Source organism: Micropterus salmoides, unplaced genomic scaffold (assembly GCF_014851395.1).
Source record: "Micropterus salmoides isolate LMB-PRFRI ecotype aquatic unplaced genomic scaffold, ASM1485139v1 Ms_hic_scaffold_7, whole genome shotgun sequence".
NCBI lineage: Eukaryota > Metazoa > Chordata > Actinopteri > Centrarchiformes > Centrarchidae > Micropterus > Micropterus salmoides.
The window spans coordinates 37,834,997-37,853,090 of NW_024044459.1; the positions used below are offsets into that span (position 1 = coordinate 37,834,997).

An 18,094-nucleotide genomic window follows, 5' to 3' on the forward strand; every position below is an offset into this window, starting at 1 on the left:
GTAATGAAGTCCGAACTCTTGCAGTATTCCAGCTCTGAATGAGACAAGCTCCAGTCTGTTAGTGACCTCTGACCCTCACACAGTGTGTGTGTGTGTGTGTGTTGTTATGTGTGTGTCAGCCTGCAGGAACGTCGCCTCAGGCGAACGCCGTCTTTAGAAGCTGCTCACGTCTCAGAGGTCAGCTGTGTTCAGCTGTTTTCACAAAGGTGAATTTTCTTTTTAATAATTGAGGAACATTTCTGACAGACGTCACTTTCAGTCACTGTGCAGACGTGATGGACCTAACGTTTATTTTTTAATATTCATCAGACGAGGATGAGACACTTCAACATGCTCTGAGGTGCTTTCACACTCTGGGTTAGGTGTTTAATCTGCAGCAATGCATCATGGTCTGAGAGATCATCGTGTGTTTGTACCTGTGAGAACCAGATCAGCTTTATTGCCAGGCAGGAATTTGCTTTGGTGACTTGGTTCTTGACAAAAAACGTAAAATATTAAAATATTAAATTGACAAGATTTTAAAAATTAGAGAAGAGAAATGGACTCGATGATGGCGGTGTAGATGGAGGAGGCGAGGATGGACTCGATGATGGCGGTGTAGATGGAGGAGGTGAGGATGGACTCGATGATGGCGATGTAGATGGAGGAGGCGAGGATGGACTCGATGATGGCGGTGTAGATGGAGGAGGCGAGGATGGACTCGATGATGGCGGTGTAGATGGAGGAGGCGAGGATGGACTCGATGATGGCGGTGTAGATGGAGGAGGCGAGGACGGACTCGATGATGGCGGTGTAGATGGAGGAGGTGAGGATAGACGCGATGATGGCGGTGTAGATGGAGGAGGCGAGGATGGACTCGATGATGGCGATGTAGATGGAGGAGGCGAGGATGGACTCGATGATGGCGATGTAGATGGAGGAGGCGAGGATGGACTCGGTGATGGCGGTGTAGATGGAGGAGGCGAGGATGGACTCGATGATGGCGATGTAGATGGAGGAGGCGAGGATGGACTCGATGATGGCGATGTAGATGGAGGAGGCGAGGATGGACTCGGTGATGGCGGTGTAGATGGAGGAGGCGAGGATGGACTCGATGATGGCGGTGTAGATGGAGGAGGCGAGGATGGACTCGATGATGGCGGTGTAGATGGAGGAGGTGAGGATAGACGCGATGATGGCGGTGTAGATGGAGGAGGTGAGGATGGACTCGATGATGGCGATGTAGATGGAGGAGGCGAGGATGGACTCGATGATGGCGATGTAGATGGAGGAGGCGAGGATGGACTCGGTGATGGCGGTGTAGATGGAGGAGGCGAGGATGGACTCGATGATGGCGATGTAGATGGAGGAGGCGAGGATGGACTCGATGATGGCGATGTAGATGGAGGAGGCGAGGATGGACTCGGTGATGGCGGTGTAGATGGAGGAGGCGAGGATGGACTCGATGATGGCGGTGTAGATGGAGGAGGCGAGGATGGACTCGATGATGGCGGTGTAGATGGAGGAGGCGAGGATGGACTCGATGATGGCGGTGTAGATGGGGAGGTGAGGATAGACGCGATGATGGCGGTGTAGATGGAGGAGGCGAGGATGGACTCGATGATGGCGGTGTAGATGGAGGAGGCGAGGATGGACTCGATGATGGCGGTGTAGATGGAGGAGGCGAGGATGGACTCGATGATGGCGGTGTAGATGGGGAGGTGAGGATGGACTCGATGATGGCGGTGTAGATGGAGGAGGCGAGGATGGACTCGATGATGGCGATGTAGATGGAGGAGGCGAGGATGGACTCGATGATGGCGGTGTAGATGGAGGAGGCGAGGATGGACTCGATGATGGCGGTGTAGATGGAGGAGGCGAGGATGGACTCGATGATGGCGGTGTAGATGGGGAGGTGAGGATGGACTCGATGATGGCGGTGTAGATGGAGGAGGCGAGGATGGACTCGATGATGGCGGTGTAGATGGAGGAGGCGAGGATGGACTCGGTGATGGCGGTGTAGATGGAGGAGGCGAGGATGGACTCGATGATGGCGGTGTAGATGGAGGAGGCGAGGATGGACTCGATGATGGCGGTGTAGATGGGGAGGTGAGGATGGACTCGATGATGGCGGTGTAGATGGAGGAGGCAAGGACGGACTCGATGATGGCGGTGTAGATGGGGAGGTGAGGATGGACTCGATGATGGCGGTGTAGATGGGGAGGCGAGGATGGACTCGATGATGGCGGTGTAGATGGGGAGGCGAGGACGGGCTCGATGATGGCGGTGTAGATGGAGGAGGCGAGGATGGACTCGATGATGGCGGTGTAGAAGTGCATCATCTTTGTCTTTGGCAGGCTGAACTTCTTCAGCTGCCACAGGAAGTACATCCTCTGCTGCTCCCACTTGAGGTCCTGGGTGATGATGGTGCCCAGGAAGCGGAAGGAGTCCACGTGGGGGTGATGGGGGAGGGGACACCTCCACTGGCTTAAGAGCACTGAGGAATAATGATCTGATGACAGAATATATTATAGTACAGCAGGCACAGAGGGGTTTTACTGATTTTACTGCAGTAAAGTATCTGAGTACTTCACGTTATTGGAACTGAAGGAAACTATCAAAATAAACCCCAAGCTGTAAAAACCTGTAATCATCCTTTAACTGAGAGGCTGAGGATGGGTCCAGAGACAGACAGACAGACAGTCAGTCAGACAGTCAGGAGTACTTTCTGTTTGTCTGAATATTGTTATTAACGAGCCTCTGTGAGTGACAGCAGCTGATGTTTCTCTGTCAGCAGCTCCTCTGATCTAAAAGCAGTTATCACAGTTTAGGACGTTTACTTCAAACCTTCATGTTAAAATATCTCGTTTACTTCAGAACCCTCCGTCCTGCGGCGCCTCCGAGCCGCCGATCACTGAAAGCTCATTTTCACAACACGCTCAATCACACGGACGTTTCAAAGTGCTGATTTGGGTAAATGACTATAATTAATCCTCCTGAGCGGCGGTTTGAGTCCCAGCGGCGCCGGGCTCACCGTTTGATTGACAGCTCTATTTTTAAGTTTTCTTGTGGACAACAGGAAGCGGAGCGGGAAGGAAATGGGAGGTGACAGCTGCTGATGTGATGACGGACAGTTTGTCTTCATCTCCTGCAGAGACTGAAGCCTCTGAGCAAGGCACCAAACCCAGCATCAAGCCAAGCTGGACTCTGCTGGTCTGGTGTCTCATCTGGGCTGTGCTCACATGTAATTATAGACTGGCGGTCTTCATAGGTCTGACTGGCCTCTGGTCCAGTCCTCAAAATGGTTTTATAGTTACTCTGCAGCTCTGATCCCTGACGGTGAGCGCGACACTGACCAGCAGAGAGCAGCTGCTGCTGTCTGCAGACACGGAAAAAACCTCCGCTTCATTTATTCTTCACTAAGTTTAAAGAATAAAAACACAGAACATAACAGCTGATATGAATGCAGAAAGTCTACTTTTAGCATGGCCTGGATCTATAAACACAGTGTCTCACCTCACAGGTGTCTAAAAACAAATCACCTTTACTCAGCAGAATCAGATTCTGCTGGTGAACCAGCTGTTCAGTGGAGAGAGTTTTTATCAACATACAATATTCCAGTTACACCCAAAGAAATTCAGTTTTATTTGAGGCCATTCCATCAGGCACTATAATACTTTTTTAGAAATACAGGCAGACCTCCACCTGCTTCCCTCTCTCTTCCCAGCTGAGTCAACATCCTCGACATTAGCAATAAAATAACGTGCTGTGTGTTGTTTCACAAATAACTTGTATCTGTGGTGATCTATCTTATAATTCATGCTGATAATTATATGTGTACTTATACACCTTCTCTGTACTTGTACTGTCCACTAGGACATGCCGGGGTTTGTGTGTTGTGTCTTATGCCTCTTTGTTCTTATTGGCTGCTCGGGGCAGCAGTATGTCTGATACTGCCCGAGGTGGCAAACTGACACAGCTGAGTTTTGTTCCAAGTATTTCTCTGTTTTTTTCTCCTCTAATAAATACCAAGAGACAACGGTTTGTTGTAATCCATTTATTTGTTCAATTCTCCCTGAGGAATTAGAACCGATTTGTAAACGACACTGACTGGAAAAAAAGTCTGGATGATTCCTCACAAGTAGCTGATGTGGAGGACGAGTCGTGTAGAATGATTCACAGAAATATCAGCCTGTGAATCACGACATGGTTCAATTTAAGAAGAGACATCAATACAAACTGTTGTTTGTATTTCACTTTTATTAAAGTTAGAGAAAAGAAAACAACTACTTTATACATTTATTAATTCCAATGGTGAAATTTTACATAAATAAATGTAAATTCTTTTCCTCCATGAGGTTGTACATTATATCAATTTAATTTCTAAATCCAACAACACATAGATCTCTCTAAATATCCTTACATCATATAGACTACTGTTTATTATTTGTGTCTTCTTACATACTTGTATTTAAATACTGTTCTGTATACTTCTTGTTCCCTCTTTATTATATCCCCGGTGAATTACAACCTGATGACTGAATCAACAAGCTTTTGTAGTTCTATTTATTTTTTTGTTCGTTTGTTTGTGATCAACAATAATTCATGAACATTTATTAAAGTTATAAAGTCAAATGTTCATATTTGAGTTTTTGCACAACAAATAATTTCCTGTCACTGTTAGAACAAAAGAAACTTTCAAAATAAGATGCGAAGCTACTGCGCATGTCCACATAATCAGCTGTGAAGGAGGCGGGGCTTGCGTGACGTACCAGGAAGAGTCCCCACACGCGTGTTTGTGATCTCCGGAGCTTCGCGGTGAGTTTGTTCACTTTTTTACTTGTTCTGATTTAACGTGTTTTGAAGTTTTTCCTCACAAAGTTCAAACCGGAGCAGCTGCTGTTAGCATGTGGCTAGCATTAGCCGCTGCGCCACACAAACACGCGCGCACAGACAGAAACACGTGCGCGCGCGTGGAGCTCATGTGGTTAATCTGCGGAACTTTAACACCATCAAACTTCTTGTGAGACATTTTGTCATCTGCGCTTCGTTGCTGTCTTGAAGTCTGAGCTAACGCTGCTACAGGCTGCTGTTTCTGTGCGTCACGCCGGACTCCGGTCAGAAACGAGTCAGTTTTAACGTTTGCTCACCTGTCGGACAGTGAACACAGGTAATAAAACATCCTGATGAACCCCTGACAACATCAACGGCCGCTCTTCAGTTCGGCACAAGTCAAATAGACCAGCCCTCTGTGTTTTTTATCAAATCATAGCTTTTTGATGTGTTGACATTAAAATGCGTCGTAATGCTTGATACAGTCAGTGCACTTGGTCTAAGTAACTGTTGGTGCTGATTACAACTGCTGCATACTGTAACTGAATCATGTTGTTCATCTAACACCTGGAGACATCACTTCACTACACTTCTGCAAAATGCAGTGTAGTTCCGCTATAATCTGCTAAATTTACAACTGCTTCGTTATTGAACGAAGTTTGGTTTGAACCAAATGAACTGTTAAATAAGCTGACTGTGTTTGTGTCCACCTGTGGATCAGGTGATGATGTCGTCAGCAGAGGACCAGCTGTGTCTGAACATCAGCAGCAGCTTCTCCTCCTCTTCATCGCCCAGGAGGAAGCCTCTGACCGCTCAGCAGAGATGGGCCACAGTGAGTATCTGTACTGCAGAGTACTTTATCACCTCATACCTGACTGAACACACATGAGACCAGCAGCTGCACCTGGTTCATATTGAGATCACATGTCCGTGTTGGCCTTTGGATCTGGTTCAGTGACCGTCGGTGCGTCACGGTGTTCAGACTCAGGCTGTGATTTGACCAGATGTCATCAGACAAACACAAACTCATTATCTTCTGTTTCTGTTTGTGGCCGCGAGTCCAGACGCGTATCAGATACTGCTTATCGATCCAGGTCTTTTATCTGTGTTGTTATTGTTATTTTTTTAAGAGAAACCCCCTGAAGAGAGCAGAATTACTTTTTGATTTCCTGGAATGTGAGATTAATAAAAGAAACCATTAAATACAGCAGACAGCAGAGTCATAAAGAGCTTTATTACCAGTCAGTATTTTACAGGAACAAAGCTCGAGAGACGACGAGCTACACGCAGACGAACATACAGTTCAATAAATGTAAAAATATATATATGGAATAAACAGAAGCAAGTTATAAAAGAATAATACAACAATTTGCGTGGGAGATATTTACATGTGGTTACTCCGGGTTTGTGTTAAATAATAATAGAGAAGAATAAATATGTGCAGTGTGGCGGGCCTGTGCAACGATATGAAATGAAACAGTTTTTACACGTGCAGAGACATTTGTATTATTTGAAGGGGGGGGGGTGGGTGTCGGTGGGTTGATGGGGGGGGCTGCAGACGGGAAGAAGCTGTTTTTAGCAGCATGTTTTAAACACTTTTATAGACTGATAGTGAAAAGGTCTCGGCCTGAAGACCTCGGAGAGCAGCAGATCCCGCATGTAGGAGGGAGCGTCACCAGATAGATATCCTTTTGTTTTGTCATAATTTGGCCCAGGGGCCCGTTTCATACCGGGGTTCAGAACCCATCCCAAGCCACGACTCTTTAGATGGACCCTGAAATTCATTCCTGATTGAATCTGTTGGACGGGAATCGATCAGATATTTGATTCTTTTACTTCCTTCCCTCCTTCCTTCCCTGCGTCCTTTCCTTCCTCCTCGCTGTGTTAAAATGTGACGCTGCAGCCGAGTTCCCCCTCGTTGATGTGAGCGTCATGACGCTGTGTGTTCCTAACGGGTCCCGTTGTGCGAGCAGCCGTCTGGTTTCTAGCTGCGACACAAACTTTAGGTTGTTTCTGTTTGACCTGCAGAAGAAGCAGCGAGCAGAGAAGAGGCCGTTCAGCTCCTCCTCCTCCTCCTCCTCCTCCTCCGAGGAGAAGAAGAAGAAGAAGAGCGGCTCCTTCAAGGTGAGGAGAGTGCAGCTCAGTGACGCAGCAGAGGAGGAGGAGCCTCTTCAGGTAAACACTGCTCGCACCTGTCGCACCGATCGGCGGTCTGTCTGATCCTTAACGCCTTGTCTGATAACAGTGATGAACTCTGTTCCAGGCTCCGCCCACCGAGCAGACAGACAGGCGGACACCACCGAAGAAGAAGCAGCAGCAGCAGCAGCAGCAGGAGGTGAAGGAGGGAGGGAAGGAAACAGGAAGAGGCGGCATCAAGACTTCCTCTCTGTTCAAACACAACCCAGAGATCCCAGAGTTCCACAGGTACGCAGCTCCTCTTCTGATTGGCCGAACAGACCGGCCTCAGGTTCTGATTGGTTCATATCAGAGCCTCGAGCATCACCGATCGATTCTGTTGGATATTTCAGCTGTCGCTAATCAACCTGTCTCCTCCCTCCCTCCCTCCCTCCTTCTCTCTCTCCTCCCTCTCTCTCTCCTTCCTTCCTCTCTCCCTCCCTCCTTCAGACCTGTTGTCTCTCAGTTAAAGGAGAAGATTTTCACCACTGACTCATTCTCAGACCTGGACCTGCACCCTCACCTGGTAACACAGACACACCTGCACCCTCACCGTAACACCTGGTAACCCTCACCTGGTAACACAGACACACCTGCACCCTCACCTGGTAACACCTGGTAACACCTGGTAACACCTGGTAACACCTGGTAGCACAGACACACCTGCACCCTCACCTGGTAACACCTGGTAACACCTGGTAGCACAGACACACCTGCACCCTCACCTGGTAACACCTGGTAACACCTGGTAACACAGACACACCTGCACCCTCACCTGGTAACACCTGGTAACACCTGGTAACACCTGGTAACACCTGGTAGCACAGACACACCTGCACCCTCACCTGGTAACACCTGGTAACACCTGGTAGCACAGACACACCTGCACCCTCACCTGGTAACACCTGGTAACACCTGGTAACACAGACACACCTGCACCCTCACCTGGTAACACCTGGTAACACCTGGTAGCACAGACACACCTGCACCCTCACCTGGTAACACCTGGTAACACCTGGTAGCACAGACACACCTGCACCCTCACCTGGTAACACCTGGTAACACCTGGTAACACAGACACACCTGCACCCTCACCTGGTAACACCTGGTAACACCTGGTAACACCTGGTAACACCTGGTAACACCTGGTAGCACAGACACACCTGCACCCTCACCTGGTAACACCTGGTAACACCTGGTAGCACAGACACACCTGTGACCTGCACAAACTCTGAGCGCCGCCGCCGCAGGATAAGATGAGGTGGTTGAGACAGAGCAGGCTGATGGTGTGTCAGGATATGAGGAGTTCAGAGACACGTTAACGTCTAAATCTAAGACCGTGGCGGCTGACAGATGTTCTTCCCAGCGTTCTTATTGTAGTTCACATCTCTTTTATGTATTTTATGGACTCTTCTTTGATGTGTAAGATGATCAACATGAAAGGTCCACGAATATAATCTCAATAATCTGAGATATTAACGTGGTAAATTTCAGGGAAACAATTATCACAAATCTACAAGAGAAATTATTTTCAAACCATTTTATCAGCCGCTGTGGGACTTCAGAGAAGAAGAAAACTACAGAATGAGTTTCACGGCTTTCACCTTGGAATAAGAAATCCTATTTACCTGCTGCAGTGTTGCAACGTGCTCTTCTGTGCTCTGATTGGCTGGTGTCTGTCCACCAGGTGGCGACGCTGAACAAAGTCCTGAATGTTTCCACAGTGACCAGGTGAGTTCACGCAGCTTTACGGGGTCGTGGCCTCTGGGACCTCCGGCTTTAACTCTGCGTTGTGGTCTGTGTGTGTCAGTGTTCAGAAACAGACGTTCCCGGCGCTGCTGGCAGGACGAGACGCTGTGGTTCGCTCTCAGACCGGATCAGGTGAGACTCTAATACGCTCACTTCAAACGTGAACTGACTCTGCTGTACTGAAAGCGGCCCCTGACGGTTGCGTCTCTCTCTGCAGGTAAGACCCTGTCCTACGCCGTCCCCGTGGTCCAGAGTCTGCAGGCGGTTCAGCCGAAGATCAGCAGGTCCGACGGTCCTCTGGCTGTGGTCATCGTCCCGACCAGAGAGGTTCGTCCTGATGACGCACTCGCTTCCTTCAGCAGCAGTTTCACCCGTTTGAACACGATTGACTAACTTCCTGTCTCTCTCTCTCTCTGTCCCTCAGCTCGCCCAGCAGACCTTTCAGACCTTCCAGAAGCTTCTGAAGGTAATAAAGCCTCAGCGCTCAGTCCGTCCACCGACAGGCCGACACTTACTGAAGCTGACTTTTCACATAACCGTCTCCGATGGCAACAGTGCTGAGGGGGCGGGGTCACATAAATCTCAGGTGTTTTGTTTCTCTCTCTCTCTGTAGCCGTTTACCTGGATCGTCCCGGGCGTCCTGATGGGAGGAGAGAAGAGGAAAGCGGAGAAGGCCAGGTACTCTCCTGCTAATTGGCCTTGAGCTAGAGAAATGGGGAAGGTGCTTGAGGAAGTTCTGGAGGTCCTTGAGGGTTTAAAGGAGCCCTTGCTGAGTTTCCAGGAGTCCTGGAAGAGGTTGTAGAGATTACTGTGCATCCTGATCCTTCACCTGTTCTTACAGCTGAACATGTAAAGTTTGTCCTGCAGGAGGCGCTAGAGCAAAGATCAGAGAGTCGGTCCTCTGGAGATCAGAGTCACGTTAACCTGCTGGACTGACCCCGCCCCCTTCTCTCTCCTCAGGCTGCGTAAAGGCATCAACATCCTGGTTTCCACTCCGGGCCGCCTGGTGGATCACATCAGAAACACCCTGAGCATCGCCTTCAGCGCCGTTCGCTGGCTCATCCTGGACGAGGCCGACCGGTAACCAACTGCAGAGTGTTCACGCTTTTTATTTTGGGCCAGACGCGACCATATTTGGACGAGAGGGAGGAGCTAGCTAGCTTGGTTAGCAGGGTGCGTCTGTTACTGTGATATTTGCTGGGATGCTAATTGTGGCTCTTCTTTCTTGAGTTCTTGAGGAACTCCATGTCAGGTCTCGCACAGAAGACTCCACCTTCTGACATCTGTATATTAGGCAGGCGTAGAAACGCTTTTTAGCACCTCCAAAACCCGACGAGTTCTCACAGAAACATGCGAGTTTTTAGCGTTTGATAACAAGATTTCTGCACTCAGGTGATTAGCAATCTTCAGACCATGGCCGTCATTCCCCCTGTGTGTGTGTTCAGGACTCTGGACCTGGGCTTCGAGAAGGATCTGACCGTCATATTGAACAGTCTGAACTCTGCAGGCCCGAGCAGGCAGAACGTGCTGCTGTCCGCGACGCTGACTCACGGTAAGTCCTCCTCTCACTCTTCAGGGACTCTTCTGTCCTTGGCGGTCCCGTTATGCACTTTCTGTTCTGAGATCCTGAATCAACGCTGGGCTCCAGACCGTTTCAGGGGAGGCTCAGTAGTTTGAGGTCTGCCTTCCTGCTGTGTTTCAGCCGTGACTCGGCTGGCAGATGTTTGTCTCAGCGACCCCGTCCACATCCACGTGTCTGGCCCCGCCTCCTCTGACCTCTCTACCGGCTCTACCGTGACCTCTGACCCCAGCGCTGCCAGCCAATCGGAGAGCTTTGCTATACCAGAGGCTCTGAAGCAGTTTGTGGTGGTGGTTCCCAGTAAGATCAGACTGGTGTGTCTGGCTGCTTTCATACTGGACAAATGCAAGGTAAAAACATTTGTAACATGAATATGTAGTTTTTACTTGTGTACTTGTACACACATATGGTAGAAACAGACTTGAAGCTCTAAGAAGACTCTGACCAGATCCCCCTGACAGGTCTAGTTTTCATCAAACCGTTGCGATCAGGAAATGGCTCGGGTCGATTTAGCTGCAGCGACCTGATTGGCTGCCAGCTGATTCCCAACCTGCCGCCGCCCTGAACTAACAGACTGTCTTCGTTCAGTTTTCCCAGAACAACAAAGTCATCGTCTTCGTCTCGAGCTGCGAGGCCGTCGAGTTCCTCCACTCCCTCTTCACCTCCGTCCTCTCGGGGCCCCCAGCCAGTCAGAAGCCTGGGATCAGCTTCCTGCGTCTCCATGGCAACATGAAGCAGGAGGTAAGAGCGCTTCTCCGCTCTCCTGGCTCGGCTCGAGTGTTTTTGGCGATCGGCTGAGAGTCAGCGTGGGTGTGTTTGTTTTCTCCTCCAGGAGCGCTCCGAGGTCTTCCAGCAGTTTTCGGTGTGTCAGTGTGGAGTCCTGCTGTGCACGGTACGCCCCCCCCATAAAACTAGTACCCGTATGTTAAAGTGAACCATGTGTTGTAACATAGCAACTGTGTGTTTCAGGATGTAGCAGCCAGAGGTCTGGACCTGCCGCAGGTCACCTGGATCGTTCAGGTAACTGGTTTAATATGATATGTGTCTCTGTCCAACACCTCGGGAAGGGATTCTACCTCCTCAGATTGGTTCTCTAGGAAGGCTTCACTGGTGAATCTGTTTGTGGTCCGGCCTTCCGGCCAATCGGAGCCTGGGATTCTCTGCGGGCTGTGTAACCACACGACTTTGTGTTTTCAGTACACTCCTCCGACGGCAGCAGCAGAGTACGTTCACCGCGTGGGTCGGACGGCTCGGATCGGAGGAAGAGGAAGCAGCCTCATCTTCCTCACCCCGGCCGAGACCGCCTTCATCACCGAGCTGGCCAATCACAACATCAGGTCTGTTGACTGACAGCCATCAAAGCCAATCACCTTCTTACTGCGTCACAAAACGCGTAGACCGCCACGTCAGAGACCTCTACTTGGAGTACTATCCCAAGTACTGACTGTACTACTGACTGTACCACTGACTGTACCACTGACTGTACTACTGACTGTACTACTGACGGTACTACTGACGGTACTACTGACTGTACCACTGACGGTACCACTGACTGTACTACTGACTGTACTACTGACGGTACTACTGACTGTACCACTGACGGTACTACTGACTGTACTACTGACTGTACCACTGACTGTACTACTGACGGTACTACTGACTGTACTACTGACTGTACCACTGACGGTACTACTGACTGTACTACTGACGGTACCACTGACTGTACTACTGACGGTACTACTGACTGTACTACTGACGGTACTACTGCTGGTACCACTGACTGTACTACTGCTGGTACCACTGACTGTACTACTGACTGTACTACTGACGGTACCACTGACTGTACCACTGACTGTACTACTGACGGTACCACTGACGGTACTACTGCTGGTACCACTGACTGTACTACTGACTGTACTACTGCTGGTACCACTGACTGTACTACTGACTGTACTACTGCTGGTACCACTGACTGTACTACTGCTGGTACCACTGACGGTACTACTGACTGTACCACTGACTGTACTACTGCTGGTACCGCTGACTGTACTACTGCTGGTACCACTGACTGTACTACTGACTGTACTACTGCTGGTACCACTGACTGTACCACTGACTGTACTACTGACTGTACTACTGACGGTACCACTGACTGTACTACTGACTGTACCACTGACTGTACCACTGACGGTACTACTGCTGGTACCACTGACTGTACTACTGCTGGTACCACTGACTGTACTACTGACGGTACTACTGCTGGTACCGCTGACTGTACTACTGACTGTACTACTGACTGTACTACTGACTGTACTACTGACTGTACCACTGACTGTACCACTGACTGTACCACTGACGGTACCACTGACTGTACCACTGACGGTACTACTGACTGTACTACTGACTGTACTACTGACTGTACTACTGACTGTACCACTGACTGTACCACTGACTGTACTACTGACTGTACTACTGACGGTACCACTGACTGTACCACTGACGGTACCACTGACTGTACCACTGACGGTACCACTGACTGTACCACTGACGGTACTACTGACTGTACCACTGACTGTACCACTGACGGTACTACTGACTGTACTACTGCTGGTACCACTGACGGTACTACTGACTGTACCACTGACTGTACCACTGACTGTACTACTGACTGTACCACTGACGGTACCACTGACTGTACTACTGACGGTACCACTGACTGTACCACTGACTGTACCACTGACGGTACTACTGCTGGTACCACTGACGGTACCACTGACTGTACCACTGACTGTACCACTGACTGTACTACTGACGGTACCACTGACGGTACTACTGACTGTACCACTGACTGTACCACTGACTGTACCACTGACTGTACTACTGACTGTACCACTGACGGTACCACTGACTGTACCACTGACTGTACCACTGACGGTACCACTGACTGTACCACTGACTGTACCACTGACTGTACTACTGACGGTACCACTGACTGTACCACTGACTGTACTACTGCTGGTACCACTGACGGTACTACTGCTGGTACCACTGACTGTACTACTGACTGTACTACTGACTGTACTACTGACTGTACCACTGACTGTACTACTGACTGTACCACTGACGGTACCACTGACTGTACCACTGACTGTACCACTGACGGTACCACTGACTGTACCACTGACTGTACCACTGACGGTACCACTGACGGTACCACTGACGGTACCACTGACGGTACCACTGACTGTACCACTGCTGGTACCACTGACGGTACTACTGACTGTACTACTGACTGTACTACTGCTGGTACCACTGCTGGTACCACTGACGGTACCACTGACTGTACTACTGACTGTACTACTGACTGTACTACTGCTGGTACCACTGCTGGTACCACTGACGGTACCACTGACTGTACTACTGCTGGTACTCGTCTTCCTGGTGTTGACCGTGGTCCGGCTCTTGTTGTGTTTCAGCCTATCAGAGATGAAGCTGCTGGACATCCTGTCCAGTCTCATGATGGACGACACCTACAAGGGGCGGGGCAAATACCACAGCAAGGTGAGACCCTTATCCACCCGGTCTTTTGTGGAACTATGAGAGTTTTCAGGGTTCTTGTTGTGGCTGTGAGGTTTCTTCAGGGTCTCTGGTTAATTTGACGCTTCCAGCTGCCTTTCAAGGGGTTCTGGGGTTTTGATGGACTCCCTGTCGTCTGTTAAGCTGCTCAAGGGATGTTTAAGGTGATTTGGGGGTTGTTCTAGGTGGTTCTTTAGAGGGGGTCCAGACTTTCTTATATGTATTTAAGGATCCAGGTCCACTGCTGGACTTGATGCTCAAATATGATTCATTGCCCAGATATTCATTTTTTGATTGACAGTTCACATTTTTATGAGTCGTATGAACTCTGATCTGACGTCCAGACTCAGATTTACAACAACGCAAACTCAGCTGCCATCAAAAAGAACATAAGTAGACGGAGGCAGTGCTGGTGTCTGAGGGCCGACGTGATCCTGTTTGAAGGTTTAACAGGGGTTTGGTTGAAGTTCCAGTTTAGGTGTGTTCAGGGAGCTGCTGTTTGGGGGGTTTTAGGGGGTGCCACTGGTGTTGGAGTGGAGTTCTGGGCTCTCTGAGTGGGTCCGAGATATTTAAACATGTTTTACAGAAACATACTGAAACGCTCGTCTGATCAGCAGCAGGAGGTGTAGGGCGGGAAAAAGTTCGCTCCTGAAGCAGAACCACTGGAGCTCCTGTTGAACTAGATCACACCACGATGGATGATGAGAACGGAAAGCGGCTCTTCACGGTGCCGTCCTGTGAAGCCCGAAACCAACGGGAGGCAGACAGACGTTAGCGGAGTCGGCCATCTGAACACATCAGCTAATATATTTACACAGTTAAATCCCTCAAATGAAGACTTTATTTCCTGCATGTTTATACATTTAAATCAAACCAGCAAATCACATTATGGTGGAATTGCTAATAACAGATGTTTGCAAAGTGAGGCGGACACGCCGGCTGACGTTTCAGTATGTAGGAGGGAGCTGCTGAGGCCAGTTGTGATGTAGAGTTGAATGGGGGTGACGCTCCAGGGGGCACAGGCAGGGAATCACAGTGGTTACGTGGGCTGAGGGGAATATGGATCTGAGGAAGCCACACAGTGAGCCTTTCCCAAACTAGACCCTCGCCACTTCCACTTCTGGGCGGAGTCACCCTCCGGCCCCTGATAATGGAAGTTGGTCCAGTCCTGCAGGTGTCGCTGGGTGCTCGCCGCACCTGAAGGATGGTTTACTGTGTTTGTGCCTGAAGCTTGGATCTGTAGTTGGTGGTGACTAACGGACCCTTTGGATCCCTGTTCTGTGCCAGAGTTCGTCCAAAGCTCTGGAGCAGGAGACCCGGGAGCGAGCGACGGTCCTGCAGACGGAGTTTGAGAACTCGGTCCACTCGGACGCTCAGTCCATTCGGGCCGCCAAGAAAGGTACGTCACGAGTCCTGTCTCTGTTTGTTAGCAAAGTCCCTGTTGGTTGACATGTTCCCTGTGATGTCACTGTGATGTCATCAGCGCTGCAGTCCTTCCTGCGGGCGTACACCACCTACCCCGCCCACCTCAAACACATCTTCCACATCCGCTCGCTCCACCTGGGACACACCGCCAAGAGCTTCGGCCTCAGAGACGCTCCGCAGGGCCTGAGCGCCGCCGCGGGCCCCTCGGGCTCCGGGGCCAAGAGCCACAACAAGTCCAAGAACCAGAACCAGGCCAGGAGTCCGGTCAAGAACCAGAAAAGGGCACCAAGCGGCGGGGCTGCAGGACACGGCAGACCTGGACAGAAGAGGTAAGACTGATGGAGATCTTTAAAGGGGCCTGGTTGGGTCCAGGAACCCGGGGCCCGTCCAGGAACCCGGTCTGTGATAGACAGCTGTGAGTCTGAGAGTTCTCTCTGCCTTCAGATCAGCTTTACGCTCCAGCTTCCTGATCAGAGCAGAGGAAGTTACTGCTGCTGCTTCACAGTAAAAGCTTTCCTCTGGCCAAGCGGAGGGATGCTTTTATTATGAAGAGCTAACAGGAAGTGTAGTGTGTTTGTCGCTGAGCAGGTGAGCTCAGTCGTTCCTGCAGAGATGTGTTAAAGATTCATGTTTCCATCAGCTTTCCATTCAACACACACTCTGCTGTGTGTGTGTGTCTGACACGTCTCTGTCTGCGCTCATTAACACACACCCTGCTGAGACGACTGACACCAGCACACACACATTAAACACACACTCCTGCACATCATTAAAGCCGTCACACGTCATGTTTACTGTGTGTGTGTTCGTTAACAGCTGCTCCTCACAGCGGGCGTGTCTGGACATGGACACACACACACACACACACACACACACACACACACACACACACACACACACACACACACACACACACACACACACACACACACACACACACACACACACACACTGTTAGTGGTCAGTAGAGACATAATTACAGGTGTGTGCGTGTCCCACAATCCTTTGGGTGCTGGTCAGTAGTGTAATGGTGCGTTCAGGTGATCCTCTGGTTAAATATATTCTGTCATGGGACGGTCAGATTTCTCCGTGCTCTTGGAGCCCATTGGTTCCTCCTGAAGACATGAATCTTTAGACTCAGTCATTTCCTCAAACAGCTGCTCGCTGTAAAGACAAACAGGAGCCATCTGTTGGGGACTACTTTCAGCGGCGGATGAATCTACATGTGGAGCTGTAGCGCCACTTGAATTAAAAACATCTTCCTGCTGCTGAAGTCGTCCAATCAGATCAGTGATCTCCTGAATGTGACCTTCATACAGGTGAAAGTTCTGCCTCTAAATACTACACTACCCATGAGCCTCTGCTGCTGTGGAGAAGGCTGCTCAGTTGGATCAGAAAGAGCTTTATTGCCACATAACATTTTACATGTACGAGGAATTTGACGAGACAAAGACATAAACACACAGCTGACATAAAGAAATGTAAAAATATGTAAGTAGTGAAATGCACCCTGGGAGTCGTAGTTGACTTTGTGTCAAAGAAGCTGAGAGGTTCTGTTTCGTGTTGACGTGTTCCTGCAGGAACCTGAAGTAACCGCCCACTTCTCCTCCTCAGGTTCTCTCCCGGTCAGAGGGAGGTCAGTCTGTTCCGCTCCGAGTTCTCCAGCGGGCTGGAGGGAAGAGACGCCAAGAAGAAGAAGAAGAAGAAGAAGAAGACAGCGTCAGGAGAGGAGGAGGAGTGAGGAGCAGCAGCTGGAGTGCCCGTGAGCAAAGTGCTGACGTTTCCCAGGGTGGACGTCTGCAATCAGACAGAACGCGAGCTGAATGTTCGAGATAAAGTCGACGTGATGAGACACAAATTCAGACCAGAAACTGACCTGAAGTCTGAGTGAAGTGGAAATAATCCAGCTAAGCTCTCGTGGTGTCGCTTCTCTTGCTGTCTGAAGTTACGTTTGAGGGCCGACAGTCAGAATCCTTTATGAGACATCACGTCTTTAAAACGTCCTTCGGTCTGGGTCGAATGTAGCGATGCTGCCCTCTGATTGGTCCACATCTACTTTCATTTTTAGTTTTACTTCTGATTGGCTTTAAAAATGAAGCTGCGGGAAGTTTAGTGTTGAAACTCGTCGTGTTGCTGCTTAAACATGTTTGTTCAGATTCAGAATAATGTGATCAGGATGTTTGTGCTGACTTGTACGATATTTAAACATGTATTTCTACAGCCGGAGGTCTTTGATACAAATATTTATTTTTCTTTGCTGGAAAATAAAATTGTATTTTTACTCTGAAGGAGCTCATGTTGACTGCGTCTTCACTCGACGTATCAGGATGCTTCTGTCTACGGTAATACTGCAGTAATACTGCAGCTGAGTACTGCAGTAGCTGAAACACATCAGAGTCCAGTGTTTAGTTCCCCCTCCTATGGGACACTGAAATCCAGCTTCTCTAAATGTGACAGTCGGATCAGACGTCCGTCCCCTGTGGATTCAGAACTGAAGACGATCCGCAGGTTCGTAGCAGGAGACCGAGCAGCTGTGATAAACCTGAACACAAAGAGCCGTCATTTCAGCTCTCAAGTCGCATCTTGCAGCAGAGAATCTTCATCCGGACGAGCGTTCGGTTTCACCGTGCCGTGCGCTGGGTTTCACACTATATGTGTTTATATTTCAGAACCAGCAGCTCCTCATATCTGTGAGAGCTGGAGAAGGCCACACAGTAACACAACTTCAACACAACCGTCTGTAGAATATTTCCATTTGAAAGAACGGTGCAGCCAAAA

General features: G+C 49.6%; 2 protein-coding genes and 1 long non-coding RNA gene across 5 annotated transcripts in view; 1 reads left to right on the forward strand and 2 right to left on the reverse strand.

Moving 5' to 3' along the window:
* Window positions 1-18,094, reverse strand: part of LOC119891504 (scavenger receptor cysteine-rich type 1 protein M160-like) — a 1,270,577-nt gene that overhangs the window by 1,084,667 nt on the left and 167,816 nt on the right. The window lies entirely within an intron of this gene.
* ddx31 (DEAD (Asp-Glu-Ala-Asp) box polypeptide 31) lies at window positions 4,705-17,607 on the forward strand. Of its 2 annotated transcripts, none has more exons than XM_038703265.1 (21): window positions 4,705-4,797; window positions 5,534-5,644; window positions 6,841-6,987; window positions 7,076-7,236; window positions 7,438-7,513; window positions 8,675-8,718; window positions 8,798-8,868; window positions 8,954-9,063; window positions 9,161-9,202; window positions 9,350-9,414; window positions 9,697-9,816; window positions 10,182-10,288; window positions 10,439-10,665; window positions 10,904-11,056; window positions 11,148-11,207; window positions 11,285-11,335; window positions 11,513-11,652; window positions 13,792-13,876; window positions 15,179-15,290; window positions 15,375-15,645; window positions 16,931-17,607. In XM_038703265.1, exons 2-21 carry the CDS (start codon window positions 5,537-5,539, stop codon window positions 17,055-17,057), a joined length of 2,277 nt encoding a protein of 758 aa, XP_038559193.1. In that variant the 5' UTR covers window positions 4,705-4,797; window positions 5,534-5,536; the 3' UTR covers window positions 17,058-17,607. The 2 variants fall into 2 exon arrangements, with proteins under 2 accessions (XP_038559193.1, XP_038559194.1); XM_038703266.1 differs by lacking the exon at window positions 4,705-4,797 and adding an exon at window positions 4,897-5,149.
* Window positions 7,551-8,239, reverse strand: LOC119891617. 2 transcript variants are annotated; one of them, XR_005442459.1, is made up of 4 exons: window positions 7,933-8,239; window positions 7,803-7,902; window positions 7,633-7,772; window positions 7,557-7,592 (listed from the first exon to the last, which is right to left on the reverse strand). It is a non-coding gene; the product is annotated as an uncharacterized LOC119891617 (long non-coding RNA). The 2 variants fall into 2 exon arrangements; XR_005442458.1 differs by having other exon boundaries at window positions 7,551-7,772; window positions 7,803-7,952; window positions 7,983-8,239.

Excerpts from the sequence above, each read along its gene's own strand:
- ddx31 (XM_038703265.1), top strand. The coding sequence starts at position 5,537 with ATGATGTCGTCAGCAGAGGACCAGCTGTGTCTGAACATCAGCAGCAGC. Across the intron at positions 8,719-8,797 it reads AATGTTTCCACAGTGACCAG|TGTTCAGAAACAGACGTTCC; the intron begins GTGAGTTCACGC and ends TGTGTGTGTCAG. Across the intron at positions 10,289-10,438 it reads GTCCGCGACGCTGACTCACG|CCGTGACTCGGCTGGCAGAT; the intron begins GTAAGTCCTCCT and ends GCTGTGTTTCAG.